Genomic DNA, 24,790 nt, shown 5'->3' on the forward strand with positions numbered 1-24,790 from the left:
CTATTTATAATATCAATAGATACAGGTAAAAATGTTTAGAGATGAACGACAGAAAAAAAAGGTTTCAAAGCAGCTGTGTGAACTACTGAGATGTGATTTTATTATGAAGAGAACATTAAAATAGACATAATAGAGAGTAAGTGAATTGTGATAAATTATGGAAAATTATATGACCAAATATATAGAGCACTGGGATTTAAATAGTTAATTATATGATTCATATCTAGGAAATAGGCCTACATATTAGAAACATCTGAAATCTAATGAATAAACAAATAGCAGGTGTTGAAATCCCACATGAAACCTTATATCTCGTTTGTAGTCATCCCTGATCTGTCCAGGAGGGGGAGCAGAGATTGGTTCATTTCTCTGACTCGGTGAATGAACGGGTGTGTAGAAAGAACTTCAAATACCTTGAAAAAAGTATGTAATTTCAATGAGGAGTTACTAGAAATGTAAGAAAATATGTAAGAAAATGTATGACTAAGTCACCAGTATTAGAAATCGTGTAAGAAATGGGGCCATATTACGAATTCAGCTCTGAAGTGACTTTTACCTGAGTAGAATTACATTTCAAACTGATATTGTTTTTATTGTTTTATATCTGTCTTTGTTTTTAGCACTTTGAACTTATAATAAAAAAGGTCATAAAATGACCAAGGTATGTCTCGATAAGAACAAGTACATGTAGCTCTGCATTTAGCTGATGCTTTTCAAGTGACTGCATTAAGGTTGTCAATTCAATCCCCATCAAACTCTTAAGTTTGGCATTGTTTCAGACACAGGAATACATGCCAATAAAACCAATGCAAATTTGATAATTTTGTGATGCTAAATTGTAGCATAAATATTTTTTTTAGCAGAATAGTTTCTTTTTTGTCTGACATAAATATATTATTTATTGTAATATATTTTACCATATCTTACCACTTGTTTTCATAATCTCAGATTAATTTAGGTCTAAGATCTTCTAAACTTTTCAACCTAATACATTTGCTTTTAAACAAATATTGTATTTATGTTTTATCAGTGAACTGTAAAGTATGTGGATGTGTGTCTAAAACTTTCACTTGTGAGTCACATGGTTGTTTTATTGGCATGTAAGTCAAATTTGACCTTTGATTTTAGGATGATCAGGGTGTTGGTGATATGATGGCGTACAATGCAGGTACGGTTGGAGTCTAACCACCAGTTTTTCCACTGAGTTGAAATAATACACAATTTTTTATACAACACACTTTGCAGTAATTCTAGGACATCTGCAATAGAGTTGGTTTCTTAATGTCTGAAGTGCTTCACTATCAGAAGTTTGTGTGAAGATGGCTGACTGGAGTGGATCATCCACACAACCTGGTGAGTCTGCTCATTTCTGTTTGTTGTAAATTCTGTCAAATTATATAGTTGTTTGAATTAAGAACACAGAAGGCCTGTACAAAAAAAAAAAAAAAAATACAAATTGTATTGCATTAAATATATAAAATAACTTACAGTTCATAAGACATTTCTGTAGATATAAACAACATTCTTTTTTAGTGATAATGATTATTCTTTTGTAACAGATGAATATCAGGGAAGTTCAGGATTATTCCACAGAAGAGGGTGCATACGTAAACCTCCGAACAGTGAGTTTTACATGACAATTTCCTATTTCCAGAATTGATCTGTGGGTTATAAGCGTTCTTTGTTTGCATAATGCATAACAGCAATATTGTAGTCATGTTACCGGCTTTACTGTTGTCTCATATTACTGCCTTGCTGAAAAAAACATGCATCTCTTCTAAATGTTGAGTATGTAAGTAGCTACAAGATTACTATCTGCTTACTCAAAACCTGTTTGTGTAATTTCAGTGTCTGTGATGAAAGAGGAACTGAGAGTAGTGCTGCTGGGGCCAAACACACAATCTTTGGACAAAAGGCCTTCTCAGAGTCGCCGTCCTCCCTGCATTGGTTTGACAGGCATGATGGGATAGTGTTGGATAGACATGTGGTGGTCATCAACACTCCTGACCTGCTCAATCCTGCTCTCTTTCCTGAAGAACAAGACCTGAAGAGATGCTTCCGTTTGTCTTGTCCTGAACCTCATGCCCTGTTACTAGTCCTGAAGTCTGGCACATTTACAGAGCAGGAGAAAGAAGCTTTCAAGCTCATTAACATCATTTTTGGTGCAGGTGCATCTGAGTATGTGATTGTGGTCTTCATGCATGAGGAGCAGGAGTATGTGAGTGTTAAAGACTCTGGCAATGAATCAGTAAAGTCTCTACTGCAGACCAGCAGAAGACCACACCATCATCTACAGATGAAAGGAGACCAATCACAGGTGCAGAAACTTCTGGAGAGCATCAAGAAGATGGTGGAGGAAAATGGAGGCCATCAACTGAAGATTTCTGATGACCCAAGCCCGTTCCTGAAGAAAAAAGACAGAGCATCCCAAACATCAATTAAGATGCATTCCGGTAAACCTTTACCTCTAATTCATCTGAAATATGGATAGAGGGATAAACAACCTGAAAATTATGTGAAAATTTGTGATACACTTTTATTATCTGTTCCCAAAATAACGTCCCCAATTTCGTGAGTTCTGTCAACTAACCAAGAAAAATGGAAATTAGGTGCAAGTGAAGTGTAAATTGACATTAACTCTTAACTGATTGGAAAAGACAACAGAAATATGAATAAGCTGTTCCATTATAATTGTTCAATAATGTACTTCATCTTTAGACCCCTTGATACAGAGGATTCAACCAGCCAGAAAGTCAGAACATCCCAGATATGTGGGGCGATCAAACTGTGAGTATTACACAAACTGAAGACACGTTTTACACATGATGAAGTATTTATTATTTTATTATTATTTCTGTCAGGTTTTTTTCACAATAAATTCTGTGTAGAAACAAATTTCACAAATAATTACAAAGAAACTGCATGTAACTGAATTAACTGCACGTAACTGAACTAAATTGAGTTAAACATGACATTTTGAAGTAGAAAAACTGAAATAGTGTATTCATGTAAAAAAAAATCTTTATTTACAACTGTTACAACCTCAAAAGGAAGCAACAAAAAGGGCACACACGACCATAATTAAGTTCAAGAAGGAAAAAGCTTTATTAAATCAAAATTAATTCACAAAATAAGATAAACGTGTTTCTGTAAACATCAGTTTAATCAGTGCGTAAAGCAAGGTGTCTGAATGAATCTGTAATGTACTGTTGTGATGTTGAAAGATGTAAAAACAAAACCAAATGACAAAGCAAAGACAAAACCAAACAAAGGAGAACTCAAACAAAGCTTCCAAAACCCATGTTCTCGTCCTAGCACTGCCAACAGTCTCTTTTAAAGAAACGCCACAGCAGCAAACCGTAGGTGCAACCAATGAACTGCCCATCAAGTTAAAGGATTAGACCACTTTTAAATAAACTTTTCCTGATAATTTACTCACCCCCATGTCATCCAAGATGTTCATGTCTTTCTTTCGTCAGTCGAAAAGAAATTAAGGGACAACCAATCAATACGTCCCATTTGGCAGAGTACTCCCCCCGTATTTCTGATTAGGAAAGTAACCAGGCAAGTGTGAGGAGACCAGTTGGTGGAGGGATGCTGTAAAACTGTCAAAGAATATGGTCGAATGTGTCTATATATATGCTTTCACTCATGCTGATTGGGTAGATATGTTGATTACCGATTGCTAACAGCTGGCTGAAATGATGTGATGATTAGTCAGATTATTTGAACATTGCTCCTCCCGAACTTGTTAATAAAACATAATTTCATGAGTTCACACTTACAAATAATCAGATATTAAATAGTATGCGTAATAGTATCTAGTAATAGTAATAGTATGCGTATTTAGTGTGCGGTCCGAGGAGAGGGCTCCTGAAGAAAATGAGCTCCTGCAGAAGCTGAGGCGACATCACTGCTGTGGCAGTGGAGAGAAAAGCCAGAAGCATTGAGCTCCTGTGGGAGCCGAGGCAACATCACAGCTATGGCAATGATAGAAAAATTCCCATTTTATTTGAATGGTGGTATTAGTCGAGTTGGATATGGTGGGCTTGCATTTGGTGGGATGGGCATCAGCGTTGTAGTAGACAGGGTGAACAGTGTTTTGCTTGTGGGACAGTGCTAGGAGGAAGAAAGGCTGGGACCGAGGCCGTTAGCGGAGGCAGCCTCACGCTCGGGTCGGCTCCTGGAGCCAGGGGGAGGGATGAGGAGGTTAGAAAAGAGGGAAACTGAGGAGGAAAATGAGGCACCTGGGCCTGCACCGTTAGCGGAGGCAGCCTCTTGCTCGGGTTGGCCCATGGATCCTGGGGAGGAACAGGGTGGTTAGAAAAAGATGGAAGCTGGGGAAAATAAGACGTCTGGGCAGTCTCATGCTAGGGTCCATAGTTGAACTGTAGACCAAAGAGATGTACGGTGAGAGACAGCGGGATGAAATGGCTGAGACGGCTGAGCTTGCTCGGCTAGTAGAGGCATCCTCAGGCTAGGAGGGAAGGCATTCGCCGAGAGGGGAGGACATTGTTGGATGGGGTGCAGGCGCCGGGAAAGCCGCGGTGTGTGGCTAAGCGGCGGGAGGAGGAAAGTGGGGGATCTGGGGCACAGCCCAGGCTTGCTGCTGCTGTGGCCTGACGCTTGTTTCCCATCGAATAAATTGAAGATGCAAGAATGAGGAGATGTGAGATGAAACAGTGGCCTTGTGGGATTACTCTCATCATGAAGTTTAAGAAGCTGAGCGAAGATAGCAATTCCTGTTTAGAACAGTTTGGACTGTTATATATATCCTATTGATTCCTTATGCCATGAGGCCTGGAAATTAACTGAATTCAAGTTAAAGCCCAAAAAATTCAATAGATTTTTAGATATTTGCACATCAGGCTACGCGTGCTACACCCATACTCGACGCATAAGTATAGTCTTTAAACAGAAACCCCAAATCTGAGCCATAAAAAATGCCAACAAAAAAATCTCAGCCACAAATCCATCCATAGGCAGTAAAACACACATTCACAACTATAGGCAATTTAGTGCTGGCAATTCACACGTTTGGATTGTGAAGGACACCAGATCAGAGAGGAAGACCTCCAGGCTCAGCTGGAACACGAACCTGAGACTTTCTTGCTGTGAGGCGACAGTGTTTCCTACTGAGCCATTGCGCTGCCCTTAAAGGAACACTCCACTTTTTTTAAAAATAGGCTCATTTTCCAATTCACCTAGAGTTAAACAGTTGAGTTTTACTGTTTTCGAATCCATTCAGCCGATCTCCGGGTCTGGCGGTACCACTTTTAGCATAGCTTAGCATAGTTCATTGAATCTGATTAGACCGTTAGCATCTCGTTAAAAAATGACCAAAGAGTTTCATATCAAGAATATCATTGCGCCTGCTGCAGCCATGGTACGGCAGCAAAGTTCCTTGATTATTACGCCGGAATGAGAGTATAGTTCCTAGCCATATCGGCCTAGAAAATCACAACTTTTAATTTTCCGTCGGTCTTAGTACACGATGTAACTACAGAAGAGTCAAGTTTTAAATAGGAAAAATATTGAAACTCTTTGGTCATTTTTTAACGAGATGCTAACGGTCTAATCAGATTCAGTGAACTATGCTAAGTTATGCTAAAAGTGGTACCGCCAGACCCGGAGATCGGCTGAATGGATTCGAAAACGGTAAAACGCAACTGTTTAACTCTAGGGGAGTTGGAAAATGAGCCTATTTTCAAAAAAAAGTGGAGTGTTCCTTTAATCACAGACATAAGATAGAGATATTTGTACACAGCAAAACCCCCAGTGTTAATTTACTCTCTGTGTAAAAGGAGTAAAACTGAAGCAGCATAAAATTTAATGAGATAATTAAGTGATTAATTGACTTCTAATTGAGTGTTAGTGACGAACACCTGCTGTTAACAAGCAGAATTACTAAAGGAAAGAGAAACTGACTTCCAGCCACAGCCTTAGATGAAATCAACTAAAGATAAAAAACATTAAATCTCTCAAGATCTCAGCAGAGGAGGATTAAACAACTCCACAAACAGCATTACCAGATTAACTTATTACTAACCAGTTTGACTTTATTTCTGTCATACGTCTACATAACTTCATATGAGAATAAACAGAGGTTTAGATGTTGATGTTTTATTGAAAATGTTTCATTTGAAATCACCATTATGGTGATCAGTATCTGCTGTAGTTGGGCTCTTGACCCTTGATTTTTTGCACATTCATTTTCTCTGGCTGCTTTAACTGAGTATTTATCATAACACATTTGTTATGGCAAAAAGAAGCCAAGAGAAGATGTGATAAGTTGTTGTAGTAGCCTGGATCACTGAACTCGTTCCAAGTCTAATCTCTGAGTATGTTAATTGTTCATTTTATGTTACTGATTATAGCAACTCTGGGATTCTTGAGATCCAGCAGTGATAAGATTAATCATGTTTATTTATTTATTTATTTTTTACACAAAAAGGTTTAAACTACTCTATCATTCAGACACACAGAGAGACATCAGGAATCAGCGTATGAATCTCAACAATGGTGACAATCAACATCAGACCACCAATCAAAGCTCATCCATGGCTCCCAGCAAACCTCTGTTTATTTTCATTTGAAGTTATGTAAGACGTATGACAGAAATAAAGTCAATCTGGTTATTAATAATCTGGCATTTAATTTTAACAATAGTTTATTTTCATGGATCTTGATTTTTTTTTTAATAGACAGGCAACAGAAGGTTAGGTTTAAGGGGCTTTAATCGGTCATAGTAAACATTTCGATAGGTATATCACAAGGATGTGTACTGTCTTGTTTACTATACACAAATGATTTTCAGAGTTTATGAGATAATATAGTTATCTGATATAAAAAATATGCAGATGATACTGTGCTTCTTTCCTTGCTTTCACATTCACATCAGGAATATGGTTCGGCTTTGTACGATTTTATTTCTTGGTGTAGTAGTATGAAATTAGATCTGAATGTGTCAAAAACTAAAGAGATGATTATCAGTTTTAGTTAGAGAACACTGGCACTTCAACCTGTGGTCATTAATGGTACACAGATGGATGTAGTAGAGGAATATAAGTACCTAGGAACGATTTTTGACAAGTTAAAGTTTGACCAAAATTCGGATGCAATTATTAAAAAGTCACACCAAATATTGTTTGTGCTTAGGAAGTTTAAATTTTTCGATGTACAGAGAGTTATTTTCAGGTCATTTTACAAATTAGTTGTTGAAAGTATCTTGTCTTTCTCTTTTATTTGTTGGTTTGAATCACTGTCTACAAACAAAAATCATTTGCAAGGTATTGTTAACATGTGCTCAAAAAAGTATGAGTGTTCCCTCACAAAGTCTTACATCTTACTGTGAACAGCAAGTGTTGAGGATGGCGTACAATATAATAGGAGATAGCATGCACCCGTTGTACTTGGACTTTGAGGAGATGGCCCTGGGGCGACGTTTAAGAACAATTAGATGTTCTACAAATCGCTATAAATTTACTTTTGTGTAAGTAATTTATGTAACAAATTTAGCTGATTATCATTATTATTATTATTATTATTATTATTATTATTATTCTCTTTTTCTTTTCTTTTTTTAAATTTATTTTATTTCTCTTTTTTATTTCTTGTTACATATTTTGTGTATTTTGAGTATTTGAATATATATGTGTTAAGTGTTATAGGTGAAGCACCATGAGAGTCTAAACTAATTGCCCCAAGGGATTAATAAAGCTAAACTAAAAAAATATGTGAAGCCAGTAATGCTGTTTGTGGAGTTGTTTAATCATTCTCTACTCAGATCTTGAGAGATTTAGTGTCTTCTTTTATCTTTAGTTGATTTCATCTAAGACTGTGACTGGAAGTCAGTTGTAGTTCTTGTGTTTCTCTTTTTTCTTTTCTTGTTGTTTCTCTTTCCTTCAGTGATTCTGCTTGTTAACAGCAGGTGTTCATCACTAATGCTCAATCATCACTCAATTAATCACTTAATCTCATTTACTTTAACATTGCTTCAGTTCTACTCCTTTAACACTGTAAGTGTGGATTATAGGAACACAGAGAGTAAATGAACACTGTTTTTTTTTCTGTGTACAAGTATCTCTATCTTCTGGCTGTGATTAAAGGATTAGTTCGTTAATTACTCACTCTCATGTCGTTCCACACATTTAAGACCTTCGTTCATCTTTGGAACACAAATTAAGATATTTTGATGAAATTCAAGAGGTTTTTTTATCCTCTATTGAAAGCAATGAAATTACTGTCATTCAAGGTCCAGAAAAGTAGTAAAAACATTGTTAAAACAGGCAGCGTGACTACAGAGGTTCAACCTTAATATTATGAAACAACGAGAATACTTTTTGTGCACAAAAAGAAAACAAAAATAAAGACTTTAATCAAACAAATTCGTCTCTCCCCTGTCAGTCTCATATGCTATTTTCGTTGCAGAGCTTCCGTGTTTACATCCGAATGCCAGCTCAGTATTGGCCGACGCTGTTCAAGTGAGCAGCACAATGCATGCGTGTGATGCTGACGCAGGAGCTGGCCAATACTGAGCCGGCGTTTGGACATAAACACAGAAGCTCTGCAATGAAAATAACCCTAATCCTTTAAGGGCAGCACAGTGGTTCAGTGGGAAACACTGTCGCCTCACAGTAAGAAGATCCCTGATCTGTTTTCCCTCACAATCCAAAGATGTGTGAATTGCAGGCACTAAATTGCCTATAGGTGTGAATGAATGTTTTACTGCCTATGGATGGATCCAAGGCTGAGATTTTTTTTGTTGGTATTTTTTATGGCTCAGTTTTGGGGTTTCTGGTTAAAGACTGGCGTTGATCTGGTTTACTGAAGGGAGAGATTTGATACCACTAAAACTTGTCCAAAACTGGCCCAGTTAAGGGCTGGTTATTGATTATTAGTTGGCTGAGATTTGGGCCAGTCATGGCTCATGTGTGGCTCATGTCTGTAGTCCAGATCTGGGCCATTTAAGGGCTGTCATTCTTTGCTCTATCTGGGCCAAGGGAAACTGGGCCAAGTTGTGTGAGCTGGGCCAGACATCAACTGCTACGTGGATAGTTGATTTCTTCAACGGTGCATCGTTCTATGGTAGTGAAGCAGCGAGTCACATCGTTTTACAAGAAATTCACCCCTGATTGTTTGAGCAGCCTGACATGTTAAAATCTGACTCAACCAATCGCATGAGTTTTGGAGGTGGGACTATCTGTTTGAGTGACCAATGACAGACAGGTGAGCATTCAGGAAACCTGTGTGAAAACAGCCATTATTCCTATCATTTCATTTGGTGTCGCTTGTTGTGCAGCTTTATGTTATCTAAAAAAATTTGTATTGATGATTGTATTGAGAACATTTGTGTTTGTGATTTGACAGCCACATTAAGCACTATGAAGAACTTAGAGTGTGTGAGGATCGTGCTGATTGGAAAAACTGGAGTGGGAAAGAATGCAACCGGAAACACCATACTGGGACACAATGTGTTCGAGTCTCGTGCCAGCATGAAGTCTGTGACCAGGACCTGCCAAAAAGAGACCGGAGAGGTCTGTGGTCAAGCCATGACTGTTGTGGACACACCAGGACTCTTTGACACAAGCCTCAGCAATGAAGAAGTTCAACAGGAGATCATGAGATGCATTGAACTGTCAACTCCAGGACCACATGTGTTTCTGCTGGTCATCGCCGTCGGCCCGATCACACGAGAAGAGAAAGAAACACTTCAGCTCATCAAGATGACCTTCGGACAGAAAGCAGAGACCTACACTATGGTGTTGTTCACACGAGGAGACAATCTCTCAGATGAAAGCATTAAACACTGCATTAAAGAAAGAAAGTGCAATGACCACATATATCCAATAGAGGTCAGTAGGGACTCAATAGGGACTGTGTGTGTTTGTGTTTATGTGTGTGTGTGTGTGTGTGTGTGTGTGTGTGTGTGTGTGTGTGTGTGTGTGTGTGTGTATGTGTGTGTGTATGAGATAGAAAGTTTGTTTGACTTTGTGTTTATGCTCAAGGACCAGACCTTTATTTACATGTAAAATTGTTCAGATGTAGGCCAGTTTTGTTAATTTTATTTGCCAATTTCTACAGAAATGCCCTCTGTTGCAGTCACACACGTGTGTGTGTGTGTGTGTGAGATAGAAAGTTTGTTCGACTTTGTGTTTATGGTCAAGGACCAGACCTTTATTTACATGTAAAATTTTTCAGATTTAGGCCAGTTTTGTTAATTTTATTTGCCAATTTCTATAAAAATGCTCTCTGTTGCAGTCACACACGAATGTTTGTGTGTGTGTGTGTGTGTGTGTATGAGATAGAAAGTTCGTTCGACTTTGTGTTTATGATCAAGGACCAGACCTTTATTTACATGTAAAATTTTTCAGATTTAGGCCAGTTTTGTTAAGTTTATTTGCCAATTTTTATAAAAATGCTCTCTGTTGCAGTCACACACGTGTGAGAGCATTTTTATTGAAATTGGCTAATAAAATCAACAAAACTGGCCTAAATTGGAAAAATGTAGGCCACACATGTGTGTGTTTGTATGTGTGTGTGTGTGTGTGTATTTTTTTGACAAATGAAATAATTTTCCCATTCATTTTCAATGTGGGGTCATTCTGACCCCAAGGGACTAAATTTTTTTTTTTTTTTTTTTTTTTTTTTTTTTACACACCTTTAGAACAACCAAATCAAGCCCAGATTTTTTTTTTTTTTTTTTTTTGCATGTTTAGATTTAGGAAAAGTTACAGAGTCTCATGCCCCTGAGATGAAGGGAACCCTTTTTATGAAGGAAAAACAAAGGAAACTGTCAGCGTGGTCAGATTGACCCCAAGGATCGAATAAAGGATTAGTTCACTTTCAAATGAAAATTTCCTGATAATTTACTCACCCCCATGTCATCCAAGATGTTCATGTCCTTCTTTCTTCAGTCAAAAAGAAATTAAGGTTTTTGATGAAAACATTCCATGATTTTTCTCCATATAGTGGAGTTTATACTTGCACAAGCATATTGTATATGACAATTAGTTCAAACTTTGACCTGTGGAGGGCAGTATTATACTTAGCAGTGTCTACAGGGTCTTATCTAGTGACGGTTTCTCTAGATAAGACCCTTACTCCTCGTCTGGTATCATTTAAAGCCCTTTGAAGCTGCACTGACCGTTTGGGCTCCATTGAAGTCCACTATAAGGAGGATAATCCTGGAATGTTTCCCTCAAAAACCTTAATTTCTTTTCGACTGAAGAAAGAAGGACATGGACATCTTGGATGACATGGGGGTGAGTAAATTATCAGGAAATTTTCATTTGAAAGTGAACTAATCCTTTAAGGGTTAAAAAACAAAATGTGATCGTTGTAGTCTCTGGATTTCCCCTAACAAGAAATGTGGATGTCAGATTTGATTTTATTTGATTTTATTTTAAAAAGGTTAGATTCCCAGATAACTGAGTTTAAAGCTCTTTTATTTATTTATTTATTTCCTCATACATTTGAGCACATGAAGGGAATCTTGTATTTTAACCCATATTTTACTCACAATTTAAATAAACATGATTCCTGATCACTGAAAAACCGGGCTTATCAGCAAATAAATATGATTATTTTTGTTTGATTTGATTGTATATTATCCAGCGGTGCCATTCCCCCTTCAGCTTAATGCTTTATTTTTGACTTGTTATGAAGATTTATCATATGCATGTGTTTTTAATCTTGCCAATTTAAGGATTCAAGCGATTCCATTCAAGCAAAAGAAGATGCAAAAGAACTCAATTTGGCATTACCGAACTGAGTTCACTTATGCATCTTATTGTGCTGACAAATACACACAAAATTAAGTCAAAATGCCCATTTTGGAGAGTATCCCCTTAAGCGCAGTCATAACTGTGTTAAAATGAAAAGTTTTAATGAACAGACATTTTTGGGAGAAAATCTAATATTTGTCAGATCCGTGCATTTGGTCTAAAGGTGACAGCAGCTTTTAATACACTTGCTGCTGTCTGTGTCAGTGTTAATCACTCTGCTCAAATCTGCTCTTGACTGAATAACTTCATCTTTAATAAGGATTAATCTACAAATATAATCTATAATAATCTATACATTTATACATTATAGTATTTCGTTCCTAAATAGTATCTTGTTTGTATCTTTGTGCTAATATTGCTAGTAATTATCTTGTCTTTATGTAACAAGATTTATTAAAATACACGAGTCAAAAACAATGAACACAATAACTAATCCTCTAAAAAATTATGTTTATAATAATTTCCTGAAAAAGTATGTTATTTGTGTTGTTTAAATTTTGATAATCCATTGCATGTTAAAATGGTATGTTGTAACTGAAAAGGAAATTGATAATTTCCCAACACAGTTTTGGCTCCCCCATCTGTCAGACCAGAGTTGATGATCTCTGATATCTGTGTTTAACTGCATGCACTCAGTAATTCAGAAATCAGAAACTTTAAAAACACGTTCAATGGTGTTTTATAAAAGAAATGATTATGCTACTTGCATTTTTTAAATTCATTTATTATTGTATTTTCTCTTAGAAAAAAATCAATGGCCAGCAGGAAAAAAAAAACATTTTTTTTACACTTTAGCATTTTAGTTAAAATAAAAATAAATAAAAAATACCCTCTATGGTACGCATTATGTTCTAACCATAAAGTATTATTGGGTATTTAGGGAAACGTTGCCATATGGCAACTCTGTACCACAATGAAAAATGGTCAAAAAAGTAGTTTTTCTATAAAATTATGATTTTCTTTTCTATTTAAATGCACATTTCTTTTAGAAATTGATAGATTTATATACCTGGAACTCATGCAAACCAAAAATAAGTAGATCCCTATCATTTAATCCCTATTATTCCCTATCATTTGGCTAACGCATCCTCACTCTCATCACATGGAAGAGCTAACTCTGAACTCTTCCTGTTGTCCGTTGCCATATGACAACTCTGTACCACAGTGGAATTGCTCCCATTGGGATTTTTTTATAGATAGTAGCATCAACAATATGATTTCTGTTATTTATTTATTTTGAAGTGTTTTTGTTTGTTTGTTTTTTTTGTAGTATAGTTGTATAGTTGCATTTATGTATAAATAAGAAAATTATTTCTTCTTTTCAGAAAATGAATACAGCAATATTACATACCTATTTTTCCATAGTGGTACAGTGTTGCCATATTGCAACATTGATATATTCTTAATTTACAGTAAAACTATGTTGATTTGTGAATAAAACTTTCTAATTTACTTATCAAAGATGCTGCAAAAAAAATCCCCCTTGAGAAGAGATGAAGAAATGAGGTAAATACAGCAATTTCTGGAGCACTTCATCAGGTGACTTCCGTGTGAGGGTGACAGTGGGAAAAAGAGTTTCTGTGGGACATTAAAATGTCATGGGAATTAAAAACAGCACATCATTGGGCCTACCATTTTAATTCCCATTGTGAAATATTTTTTCTGAATAACAAGGAAATGAGTATAAATAAATTGTTGGCATATGAACTGTTGACAATAGAGCGTTAAGAAAAGGTATAGAGGTGTGTTTTGAAATATTTAGTATAAAAACAGGCTAATTAATTTCAAATTTATTTGCATAGCGCTTTTCACAACAGGCCTATTGTTTTAAAGCAGCTTCACATAAAATCCTTGTGCAATCAGGAAGCTAAGTTTTCTGTTGTCAGAGATGAGAAATGTCCATATGGCAGTAAATCTGTTGTTCAGTCGTCACGTGCTGCGGTTGAATCACTGAGCTGGCAGAACATGTGGATGCGTTGTGAAACACAGAGGGGCGCAGGTGAGTTTATAGAAACTCGTTACATCCGCACATTTTCACTTTCGTTTTTTGGGAAATTGGAAACTGGAAACAAGGTGTTGACAATGACGGCGCACAGTGCAGGTAAGTTTGGCATTAAGAGAATTCGAATATTTTTATTATTATAAATGTTTCTTCAGTGATCTATCATAATACAATTTAATAATTAAACGAAACGATCAGTTGTTTAAGATTAAACTATTTAAATGGAGTTCAGTACGTAGCTTACAATCCTCAGATTGTCAAATCAAGCGCAAGCAAGCTCATAATAGGAAATACAATTTTGAAATTAATTTAGAAACCACTCCATAGCCTTTTTTGAGGCTTTCCACATTTTTGTACGTTCTTTTTTGACCTCGCTATATAATTACATTATTTATTAAACGGAAGTACCAGATCTCACTCAAGAGAACTTGCGAGACTTCAGTTAAACCATCTCACAGCGGACGCAAAAATCAAGCAGAGCACCATACAGCTATTGTAATGAAATTAATTTAAAATAAGTAGGCTATGGCCTTTTTCACACCTATAATGTTATCATATATATATATATATATATATATATATATATACACTACCGTTCAAAAGTTTGGGGTCAGTAAGTTTTTTTAATGTTTTAAAAGAAGTATCTTCTGCTCACCAAGCCTGCATTTATTTGATTAAAAATACAAACAAAAACAGTAATATTGTGAAATATTATTCCAATTTAAAACAGCTGTTTTCTATGTCAATATACAGTAAAGTGTAATTTATTCCTGTGATCAAAGCTGAATTGTCAGCATCATTACTCCAGTCTTCAGTGTCACATGATCCTTCAGAAATCAATCTAATATGATGATGTGATGCTCAAGAAACATTCATTATTATTATCAATGTTGAAAACAGTTGTGTACAATTTTTTTTCAAAATTCTTCGATGAATAGAAAGTTAAAAAAAAAACAGCATTTACTTAAAATAGAATATTTTCTAACATTATAATTGTCTTTACTGCAACTTTTGATCAGTTTAACTCATCCTTGATGAATAAAAGTATTGATTAATTTTATTTCTATCCCCTAAAAATAAAATTAAAATTCTTACTGACCCCAAACTTTTGAACGGTAGTGTTTAATGTTACAAAAGATTTAGATTTCAGACAAATGCTGTTCTTTTGAACTTTCTATTCATCATAGCATCATGAAATAAAAATGTAAATAACTGTTTTCAACATTGATAATAATCATAAATGTTTCTTGAGCATCAAATCATCATATTAGAATGATTTCTGAAGGATCATGTGACACTGAAGACTGGAGTAATGGTGCTGAAAATTCAGCTTTGATCACAGGAATAAATTACACTTTACTATATATTCACATAGAAAACAGCTGTTTTAAATTGGAATAATATTTCACAATATTACTGTTTTTGTTTGTATTTTTAATCAAATAAATGCAGGCTTGGTTAGCAGAAGATACTTCTTTTAAAACATTAAAAAATCTTACTGACCCCAAACTTTTGAACGGTAGTGTATATATATCTTAAATCAAGATGCATTTATTAGACAAGTAAAATAGCATAAGATATTTTCTGGAGAAAAAAAAAAAATCAAAATTAAGTGAGTTTTTGCTTAAAACAGGCAAAATTATTTTGTAAAATACATTGGATTGTTTACTAAAATGCTTACTAAGATTTGTTGAACTGCATTTTGCAACTTCAAACAAATGTAATTACAAATATTTAATTATATAACAATAATAATAATGATAATATAGCATAAATATTACCTACACTGTAAAAAAAATATTTTCATGATTTGTTATCACGTTTTCTTTTGTCAGATCAACTAATATAATTATTGTGGTACAGATAAGGTAATATTTTGAGTTTCTATTGATTAAACCAATCGCCTTCATTGTATTAACTCAAATTTTTTATTTCAATGAAATCAAAATTTTAAGGCAACCAGGTAACTTACGTTTTAAGTTAAACCAACAATTCTTTTTTACAGTGTAATCTACCTATCCACATTCCTTTTTATATTAGTAAAGAGTATTATTTTTGTCTTACTGAAAACTTGAATCCATTTTTTACCTGACCACTCTATTTTAGAGGAATACACTTTACTGTCATTGTACAAATGCAACGAAATTTAGAATGGCAGCTCTACGTCGTTCAGACAGTGCTACGTCCTGAATAACAATTGATGAAATGTTTAGACCCTTACTGAAAAGTAAATCTAGAGTGGTTCCATGTACATGCTGAGACAGATCAAAAGTATTTAAAACAGTTATGATTCATGTTCAGAGTAAAGAGTGACATCACTGGCTCAGAAATCATTGGTTTCATTGTCAGGGAAGCAAAACCAGCCACTAGGATTTCATGATACCATAAAGAAATGTCTTATGATACTATACCAGCTGAAGTTTCACAATATCATGCAGTATTGTTTTAATTTATAGTTTGGCAAAATGAACAAATCTTTCATATGAATTGTGTAAACAAAATTCATCTTAGCACTGCGCAGCAAAGAAGCTGCATGAAGTGACATTTAGATGTGGTATTTTTGCATCTGCACTGCACTTACAATTGCATAAATACTACTATTTTAGATATAAAACCTTATATATAAAATGTTGGAAGAAATTAAATAGGCATACTTTAAATGGGAAACTAAAGCTGCCAATAGGTGGCAGCAATTAAGTGTTAATGATTGAGTCACTGAATCATTCAAATGATTTGTTCAAAATGTCTGATTTCTTCAGGAATGAAGCAAATGACTGTTTATGAATGGCTTAGTAGTGAATCAGTAATTATTATTTTATACACATAAAAATAATTAGTAACTACCAGATAAGGATCACCTGCTTTTTTCCCATCATGGCTAACGTTAGACGTGTTATCTTAACTAATAACATTTATTAATTAGCTTATAAAGCCCACAATTAACGTTACAGAGAAAAGCTCAGTGATCCGTCAGATCCTGTAGATCGGTAAGTAGATTACTGATAAAAACAACTCATTTTGTTGGTGTGAAATCGAAAATTAATAGTTAGTTATATATCTTCAATCTCCCCTCAAAGCTCCGACAGTCCTCAGAGAAGCTGTCAATCAACTGTCAATCATGACGACACGCCCCGTTTCTATAGCATCAAATTGCTAGCTAAAATCAAACTTATCACAAAATCAAACAATTGAATATATATCAGCGTGATAACAACTACCTTAAATGACCAAAACCATCTTTCTGAAAATTTTATTTGAAGCATAATTTATTTTTTTTGGTTTTCATTCATTCCCATTCGTTTTCACGGAGCAGGCGGGGTTTATGACCTGTTCTGCATCCAGCCACCAGGGGGCGATCAAAGAGCCCGCAGCTTCACTTTTCAGGACGTATGAGACAGCCGTAACATGACACTGTCATTATTCTTATGCCAGCTAGAGGGCGCATGACTTTAAAACGTAAATATAGGTTGTAATAAGGTGGTTGAAAAACGACCTATAGGGTCGTTTTTTGTTGGAGGACAGTCTCTTAAATAGTGTACCTGCTGCACATACAACGTTACTTACGGTACTACCATTGACAATACAACCATTTAAAAAAATAAAGTGGCATGGCCAGTATTTTGAAGCTTTAGTATCGCGATACTACCGTAGTACCGATATGCCATGCAACCCTACCAGCCACTGTCAGAATTATTAAAAATTGTGCACATTGCTTAACAAATGTATTAAACTGCTCCTGTTTTGTAATCTAATCAGAAGTTAAATTATAACATATATTTGAGAATATTAGTGCATTTGGATGCTCATACAGAAACACCCCCAAAAAACAATCATTCAGTTTCTGATTGTGTGTGAGAGTGATGGGACATTAATAAAGGTTTTTACATCTTCTTCTTCAGTTTCAGAGGGTGTGAGGCTGAATCTGGTTGTGTGCGGGAGTGATGGGACATTCAAATCATCCATATCAGAGCAGATCCTGAGAGACGTGGCGCTTCATGGACGTCAGGTCAGTCTGGTGGAGCTTCCAGCCCTCAGTCGGCTCTCAGAGGAGGAAGTGATGCGTCAGACTCTCCGCTGTGTATCTCTCTATGATCCTGGAGTTCATGTTTTCCTCCTCATTATTCCTGACGCTCCACTCAACAATGAAGACAAAGCAGAAATGGAGGAGATCCAGAGGATCTTCAGCTCCAGAATCAACAAACACATGGTGATCCTCATAATGCAGAATTCAGAGCATCAGACAGCAGAACTCAATGAAGAAACACAGTCTGTCATTGAGGGATTTGGAGGACGACATAATTTCTTTGGTCCCAACACACAAGTGTCCACATTGATGGAGAACATTGAGAAGATGCTGGAAGAAAACAGAGGAGAGTTTTTCTCCACAGAGACATTTCTGGAGATGCAGATGAAAAAACTGATGAAATATGAAGAGATGAAGAAAATTCATTCACTAGAGACACATTTACTGAATCAAGGTAATGACTAGAAAAATTAGTCAAACTATACAACATGAAAAATTACAAAAATTATATGAATTATTACATTTGAATTCTACAGTACTTTTATTCTATATTAGAATTGTACATTTGTGTTTTTAAACAGCAGAACTGCAACATTCAACATTAAGTTCTGAAATTCAAAATTCAAAAATTGTAAAATTTAAAAACTCAAACATTCCGATTGAACAAAAACAAAGTTTAAGGTCAATCTTCAGTGTTCCACAGGAAATGTAGATTCTTAGAAAATCACAACTGATTATGTTGGCCAGTTAGTGTGAAGCTGAAAGATTTTTTTTTTTCTCTCTCTCTTTTTTTTTTTTTTTTAAATCTAATTACACTGAAAGAAAAAACAACAACATGAATTTCAGTTAGGGCTAATTAATATGATAATACAATTGTTTTCTTTTAAGTAAATGTATTAAATATAAATGGAATTGACTCTGTCTGACTGAACCCACTCACCATCTTACTACAGGCATGGGGTAAGTTGTGCCAAAGCTTATTAAACTCTTTCAGTAATGGGAAAGGAAAGAGGCACAACACTTTAGAATTTTAATTTCTTTAATGTAACAAACTAATTTGACAAAATAGGGAAACAGATGAAAAGTGGCTCATCTTACCCCAATCCCCCTGTTGATCTTGTCACTTGAATAAATTAAGCCGTTTTCTTAAATTACTGTTTGATTTGATCTGCTTTTAATGCTTTTTAATCTTTTACATGTTCAGGTTCAAGAGAAAACATGGATGAACTGAGGATTGTGCTGCTGGGAAAAACTGGAGTTGGGAAGAGTGCAACTGGAAACACAATCTTAGGAAGAGATGCGTTTACAGCAGAAACATCTCAAGAGTCAGTGACTAAAGAGAGTCAGAGAGAATCATCTGAAATCAACGGCCGACACGTTACTGTGATCGACACTCCAGGACTGTTTGATACTGAACTTACTAATGAGGAGATCCAGAGAGAAATCAGACACTGCATCTCCATGATCCTGCCTGGACCACATGTGTTCATCATTGTGCTCAATTTAGGACAACGATTCACTCAAGAAGAAGCAACATCAGTCAAGATCATCCAAGAGACGTTTGGTGAAAAATCTCTAAAGTACACCATGGTGCTCTTCACCAGAGGAGATTATCTGAAGGAGAAAACTATTGAACAGTGTTTAGGAAAACCTGGCTCTCCTTTGATGAATCTGATTGAAGCGTGTGGAAACAGATTCCATGTGTTCAATAATAATCAGACTGGAGACCGAACACAGGTGTCTGATCTACTGGAGAAGATAGACAACATGGTGACAGCGAACGGAGGGAGTTTCTACTCATGTAAGATGTTCAGACAGATGGAAAGAGAAAAACAAGAACAACAGATGAAGATCCTGATGGACAGAGTCAGAGAAAGGGAAGAACTGATCAACAAACTAGAAGAAGAAATCAGTCAAGAACGACAGACATTTAACAATAAAATTGACCAAATTAGGCAAGAAAAAGAGAAAATAATAACAGAAATAGGTAAACTGCAGATCAAATACCACACAGAAACAGAAAGACTGATGAACAAAATAGAGAACGAGAGGAAGAAAAGTGAAGAATATATAGAAAGAGAAGAACAATATAAAACACAAATACAAGAGAAAGTAAAAGAGATACAAGACAAGATGAGACGAGAACGAGAGACACCCAGACATGAAATGGAAGAAATGAGGCAAGAAAAAGAGAAAATAAAAACAGAAAAAGAACAACTTCAGACCCAATACAAAACAGAAATAGACAGAGTGATGAACGGAATACAGAATGAAAGACAGAATCATGACAAAGAGAGAAAGAGAAGAGAAAAAGAGTTTCATGAGAAAGAAGAACGATATAAAATGCAAATGAAAAAGAAAGAGAGCGAGATCCATGAGATGAAGAGAGAAAGAAATGAATGGGAGAAACGAAAACTAGAGGAAAAGACGAGAAATGAAGAAGAGGATAAGAAAAGAAGAGAGAAAGAACAGAGAGTTTATGACGAATTTAACCAGAGACTGAAACAAGAGAGAGAGAGAATGAAAAGAGAGAAAGAAGATCTTCAATATAAACATGAAGCAAAAGAAAACAAGATGAAGATCCTGATGGAGGAGAGAGTGAAGAAAATGAACAGAGAAAGAGAAGAACTGATGAAGAAACATGAAGAGGACAAAGAGAGAATAAAGATGATGATGATGGAGAAAGTGGAGCAACTGGACAGAGAAAGAGAAGAACTGATAAAGAAACTCGAAGAAGAGAAAGAGAGATTGAAGATGATGATGGAGGAAGAACAACAGAATAATGACAAAGAGAGAAAGAGAAGAGAAGAAGAGTTTAATGAGAGAGAAGAACAATATAAAAGAGAAATGAAAGAGAAAGAAGAGAGTGAGGAGAAGATCCATGAGGAGATGAAGAGAGAAAGAGAAGAATGGGAGAAACAGAAACTAGAGGAAAAGACAAGAAGAGAAGAAGAGGATGAGAAAAGAAGAGAGAAAGAACAGAGAGTTTTGCATGCATTTAAACAGAGACTAAAACAAGAAAGAAAGAGAATGAAAAGAGAGAAAAAAGATCTTCAATCTAAACATGAAGAAGAAGAAGAAGAAAAGATGAAGATCCTGATGGAGAATCTGAACAGAGAAAGAGAAGAACTGATGAAGAAACATGAAGAAGAGAAAGAGAGATTGAAGATGATGATGGAGGAAGAACAACAGAATAATGACAAAGAGAGAAAGAGAAGAGAAGAAGAGTTTAATGAGAGAGAAGAACAATATAAAAGAGAAATGAAAGAGAAAGAAGAGAGTGAGGAGAAGATCCATGAGGAGATGAAGAGAGAAAGAGAGGAATGGGAGAAACAGAAACTAGAGGAAAAGATGAGAAGAGAAGAAGAGGATGAGAAAAGAAGAGAGAAAGAACAGAGAGTTTTGCATGCATTTAAACAGAGACTAAAACAAGAAAGAGAGAGAATGGAAAGAGAGAAAAAAGATGTTCAATCTAAACATGAAGAAGAAGAAGAAGAAAAGATGAAGATCCTGATGGAGAAACTGAACAGAGAAAGAGAAGAACTGATGAAGAAACATGAAGAAGAGAAAGAGAGATTGAAGATGATGATGGAGGAAGAACGACAGAATAATGACAAAGAGAGAAAGAGAAGAGAAGAAGAGTTTAATGAGAGAGAAGAACAATATAAAAGGGAAATGAAAGAGAAAGAAGAGAGTGAGGAGAAGATCCATGAGGAGATGATGAGAGAAAGAGAGGAATGGGAGAAACAGAAATTAGAGGAAAAGGCCAAACGAGAAGAAGAGGATGAGAAAAGAAGAGAGAAAGAACAGAGAGTTTTGCATGCATTTAAACAGAGACTAAAACAAGAAAGAGAGAGAATGGAAACAGAGAAAGAAGATCTTCAATCTAAACATGAAGAAGAAGAAGAAAAGATGAAGATCATGATGGAGAAACTGAACAGAGAAAGAGAAGAACTGATGAAGAAACACGAAGAAGAGAAAGAGAGAATAAAGATGATGATGATAAAGAAAGTGGAGCAACTGGATAGAGAAAGAGAAAAACTGATGAAAAAACTAGAAGAAGAGAAAGAGAGAATGAAGATGATGATGGAGGAGGAAGAACAACAGAATAATAACAAAAAGAGAAAGAGAAGAGAAGTGTTTAATGAGAAAGAACAACAACATAAAATGGTAATGAATGAGAAAGAAGAACTGATGAAGAAACATGAAGAAGAGAAAGAGAGAATAAAGATGATGATGATGGAGAAAGTGGAGCAACTGGACAGAGAAAGAGAAGAACTGATGAAGAAACTAGAAGAAGCGAAAGAGAGAATGAAGATGATGATGGAGGAAGAACAACAGAATAATAACAAAAAGAGAAAGAGAAGAGAAGTGTTTAATGAGAAAGAACAACAACATAAAATGGTAATGAATGAGAAAGAAGAACTGATGAAGAAACATGAAGAAGAGAAAGAGAGAATAAAGATGATGATGATGGAGAAAGTGGAGCAACTGGACAGAGAAAGAGAAGAACTGATGAAGAAACTAGAAGAAGCGAAAGAGAGAATAAAGATGATGATGGAGGAAGAACAACAGAATAATAACAAAAAGAGAAAGAGAAGAGAAGAAGAGTTTAACAAGAGAGAAGAACAATACAAAACACTACTGAATGATAAAGAGAAGAAAGAGACAGAGATGAAAGAGGAGATGAAGAGAGAACGAGAGGAATGGGAGAAACAGAAACAGCAAAGTCCAACAAAACGTGAGTAGAAATTATTCTAATTACTACACATCAAAATCACCAGAGATAATTAAGAACATTAGGTGATTGACACCTGCTGTTAACAAGCAGAATAACTGAAGAAAAGATAATCCTCCTCTGCTGAGATCTTGAGAGATATAATGTCTTTTATCTTCAGGTGATTTCATCTAAGACTGTGGCTGAAGTCAGTTGTAGTTCTTGTGTTTCTCTTTTCTTCAGTGATTCTGCTTGTTAACAGCAGGTGTTCATCACTAAAGCTCAATTATCACTTCATCGCTTAATTATCTCATTAACTAACTCTGCTTCAGTGTTTTTTTAACACTATTTAGAGAGGGACCATATGTACTCCGAGCAGAGCTGATTTAACTCTGGTGATTTTGCTGTGTAGATACTCGATTTTTCTAGTAACTGTTTCTAGCTCTCTTTGCAACAAATGGTGTGTTTTGGTAAACAATGTTACAAAGACCACAAACTCCATAAAAAACAAGAATCAAACTGACCAACTAAAGGAAACACTGATCACCATAATGGTGAACAAACATTTTCAATAAACCTCTGATAATTGTAGTTGTTGTGTTTCATTTTCTGAAAGTGCAAGCATTATGTTGAACCAACATCACATTGTAACAATTATTCAAAGCCATTATCACTAATTGCGGGTGCAAAAGTGATGTTGATTCAATTGACATATTAACATTGATTTAACATTGTTTGTGGCTTGTTATCTGGGAAATAAATAAATAAGGAAATCAATTATTAGAGCAGTGTGTAAAGTACGTTAAGGTAAAATATGTGATTGTGTGATCTGCTTTTTTTCATACAGTGTCAAAAAGACTGCATGATAGTCCTGCTGCCAGTCTCTCACCCAGACGGATTGTTCTTCTGGGTAGAAGTGGTGTTGGGAAGAGTGCAGCTGGAAACACAATACTGGGACGAAATGAGTTTAAATCACATGCCAATAAATGTTCATACGCTCATGCCACTGTTTCAGGCAGATCTGTATCTGTAGTTGATACTCCTGGACTATTTGACTCACTGATGAATCCTGATGAGTTAATGGAGGAGATAGCAACAAGTGTTCATCTATCCAGTCCTGGACCGCACGCTTTTCTCATTGTGTTTCCTGTGAATATGAGGATCACCGAGGAGGATCAGCAGATTCTTCAGATGATTGAGATGATGTTTGGTGAGGGAGTGTTAAAATACTCCATCATTCTCTTCTCTTATGGAGATTGGTTAGATGAGCCCATAGAGAAATGCATTAAGCAGAAAAGTGCTTTAAACAGTCTAGTTAATCAGTGTGGAGGCAGATATCACATCTTAGACAATAAAAACAAGAGAAAAAGAAAGCAGGTGAATGATCTACTGCAGAAGATTGACACAATGATAGAGCAGAATGGAGGAGGACACTACAGATGAATGAAGATTATCAGTGATTCAGACAAGAGGAAGAAAAGAAGAGACAGAGAGAGGAAGAGCAGAGAAAATAACAAGGTTTTATGTTACATCTTCTGTTGTATGATGAATGTTTATTTCATTATGTAAGTGTTGTGGGTTACTGTGATGGTGGTTTGCGTTTGCATGAATTACTCTGTGCAGCTTCTTTAAATTAGTACTTCAGCTCATGGAAAAGCTACTTGTGATGAACTCTGATTTTTCATGTGGCTTTCTCTTTTACCACCTGCATTATTATGGTGGTTGTCATATGTTAAAGGTACAAAACAGATTTTAGTAGTAGTGTGCATTGTTGAATTTACTGGTTTATATTCATTTTTTCTTGTTTATAAATAACAGTTTTATACTATAAAATTTACAGTTTGTTCTGTAAATGTATTTACAGTTTTTCTATATTTTTTACAAAATTATTCTGGTACCAAAGCTGCCAAAATTATTTTTTTAATTTTTTTTTACAGTGTTGTTTGTCTTATTGCTTGTCCAATTGGTTTATATTGATAAAAATGTTTTTGTGGTAATTTGTAATAAAATCATTTAGACTCAGATCAATATCTATTCATTTTTTTTAATCCATAAAATAAGCATGCTCATGTACAGCAGAGGTTCTCAACATTTTGTGCGTCAGCACCTCAATATCCATTATCTATGTCAGTCTTGATTATTCTGCCCGGGTTTATTTTATGATGACTGGCTGACTGTACAATATGCAATGCTTTAGATACTCTGCTAATTCTGTATAAATATAGTATAGTTGCTGATGAAATGAATGTATGTCGCATTAG

The 24,790-nt window shown here is 35.4% G+C and overlaps 1 protein-coding gene across 2 annotated transcripts; it reads left to right on the forward strand.

Annotated features, from left to right (window-relative positions):
• Positions 1 to 1,125: 1,125 nt before the first annotated feature.
• LOC127509847 (trichohyalin-like) lies at positions 1,126 to 24,553 on the forward strand. 2 transcript variants are annotated; one of them, XM_051888983.1, is made up of 7 exons: positions 1,126 to 1,353; positions 1,560 to 1,622; positions 1,849 to 2,453; positions 2,719 to 2,787; positions 17,688 to 18,266; positions 19,017 to 22,553; positions 23,377 to 24,553. In XM_051888983.1, the coding sequence occupies exons 3-7, from the start codon at positions 2,198 to 2,200 to the stop codon at positions 23,970 to 23,972; spliced, it is 5,037 nt and encodes a 1,678-aa protein (XP_051744943.1). In that variant the 5' UTR covers positions 1,126 to 1,353; positions 1,560 to 1,622; positions 1,849 to 2,197; the 3' UTR covers positions 23,973 to 24,553. The 2 variants fall into 2 exon arrangements, with proteins under 2 accessions (XP_051744943.1, XP_051744944.1); XM_051888984.1 differs by lacking the exons at positions 1,126 to 1,353; positions 1,560 to 1,622; positions 1,849 to 2,453; positions 2,719 to 2,787 and adding an exon at positions 13,815 to 13,887.
• Positions 24,554 to 24,790: the final 237 nt, after the last annotated feature.

The sequence above is a fragment of the Ctenopharyngodon idella genome, chromosome 3 (genome assembly GCF_019924925.1).
Source record: "Ctenopharyngodon idella isolate HZGC_01 chromosome 3, HZGC01, whole genome shotgun sequence".
NCBI lineage: Eukaryota > Metazoa > Chordata > Actinopteri > Cypriniformes > Xenocyprididae > Ctenopharyngodon > Ctenopharyngodon idella.

Bases quoted from the DNA above. Each gene is read 5' to 3' on its own strand.
- LOC127509847 (XM_051888983.1), top strand. From the start codon at position 2,198: ATGCATGAGGAGCAGGAGTATGTGAGTGTTAAAGACTCTGGCAATGAA. The intron at 2,454-2,718 runs GTAAACCTTTAC...CTTCATCTTTAG, and splicing joins ATCAATTAAGATGCATTCCG to ACCCCTTGATACAGAGGATT. The intron at 22,554-23,376 runs GTGAGTAGAAAT...TTTTTCATACAG, and splicing joins ACAGCAAAGTCCAACAAAAC to TGTCAAAAAGACTGCATGAT.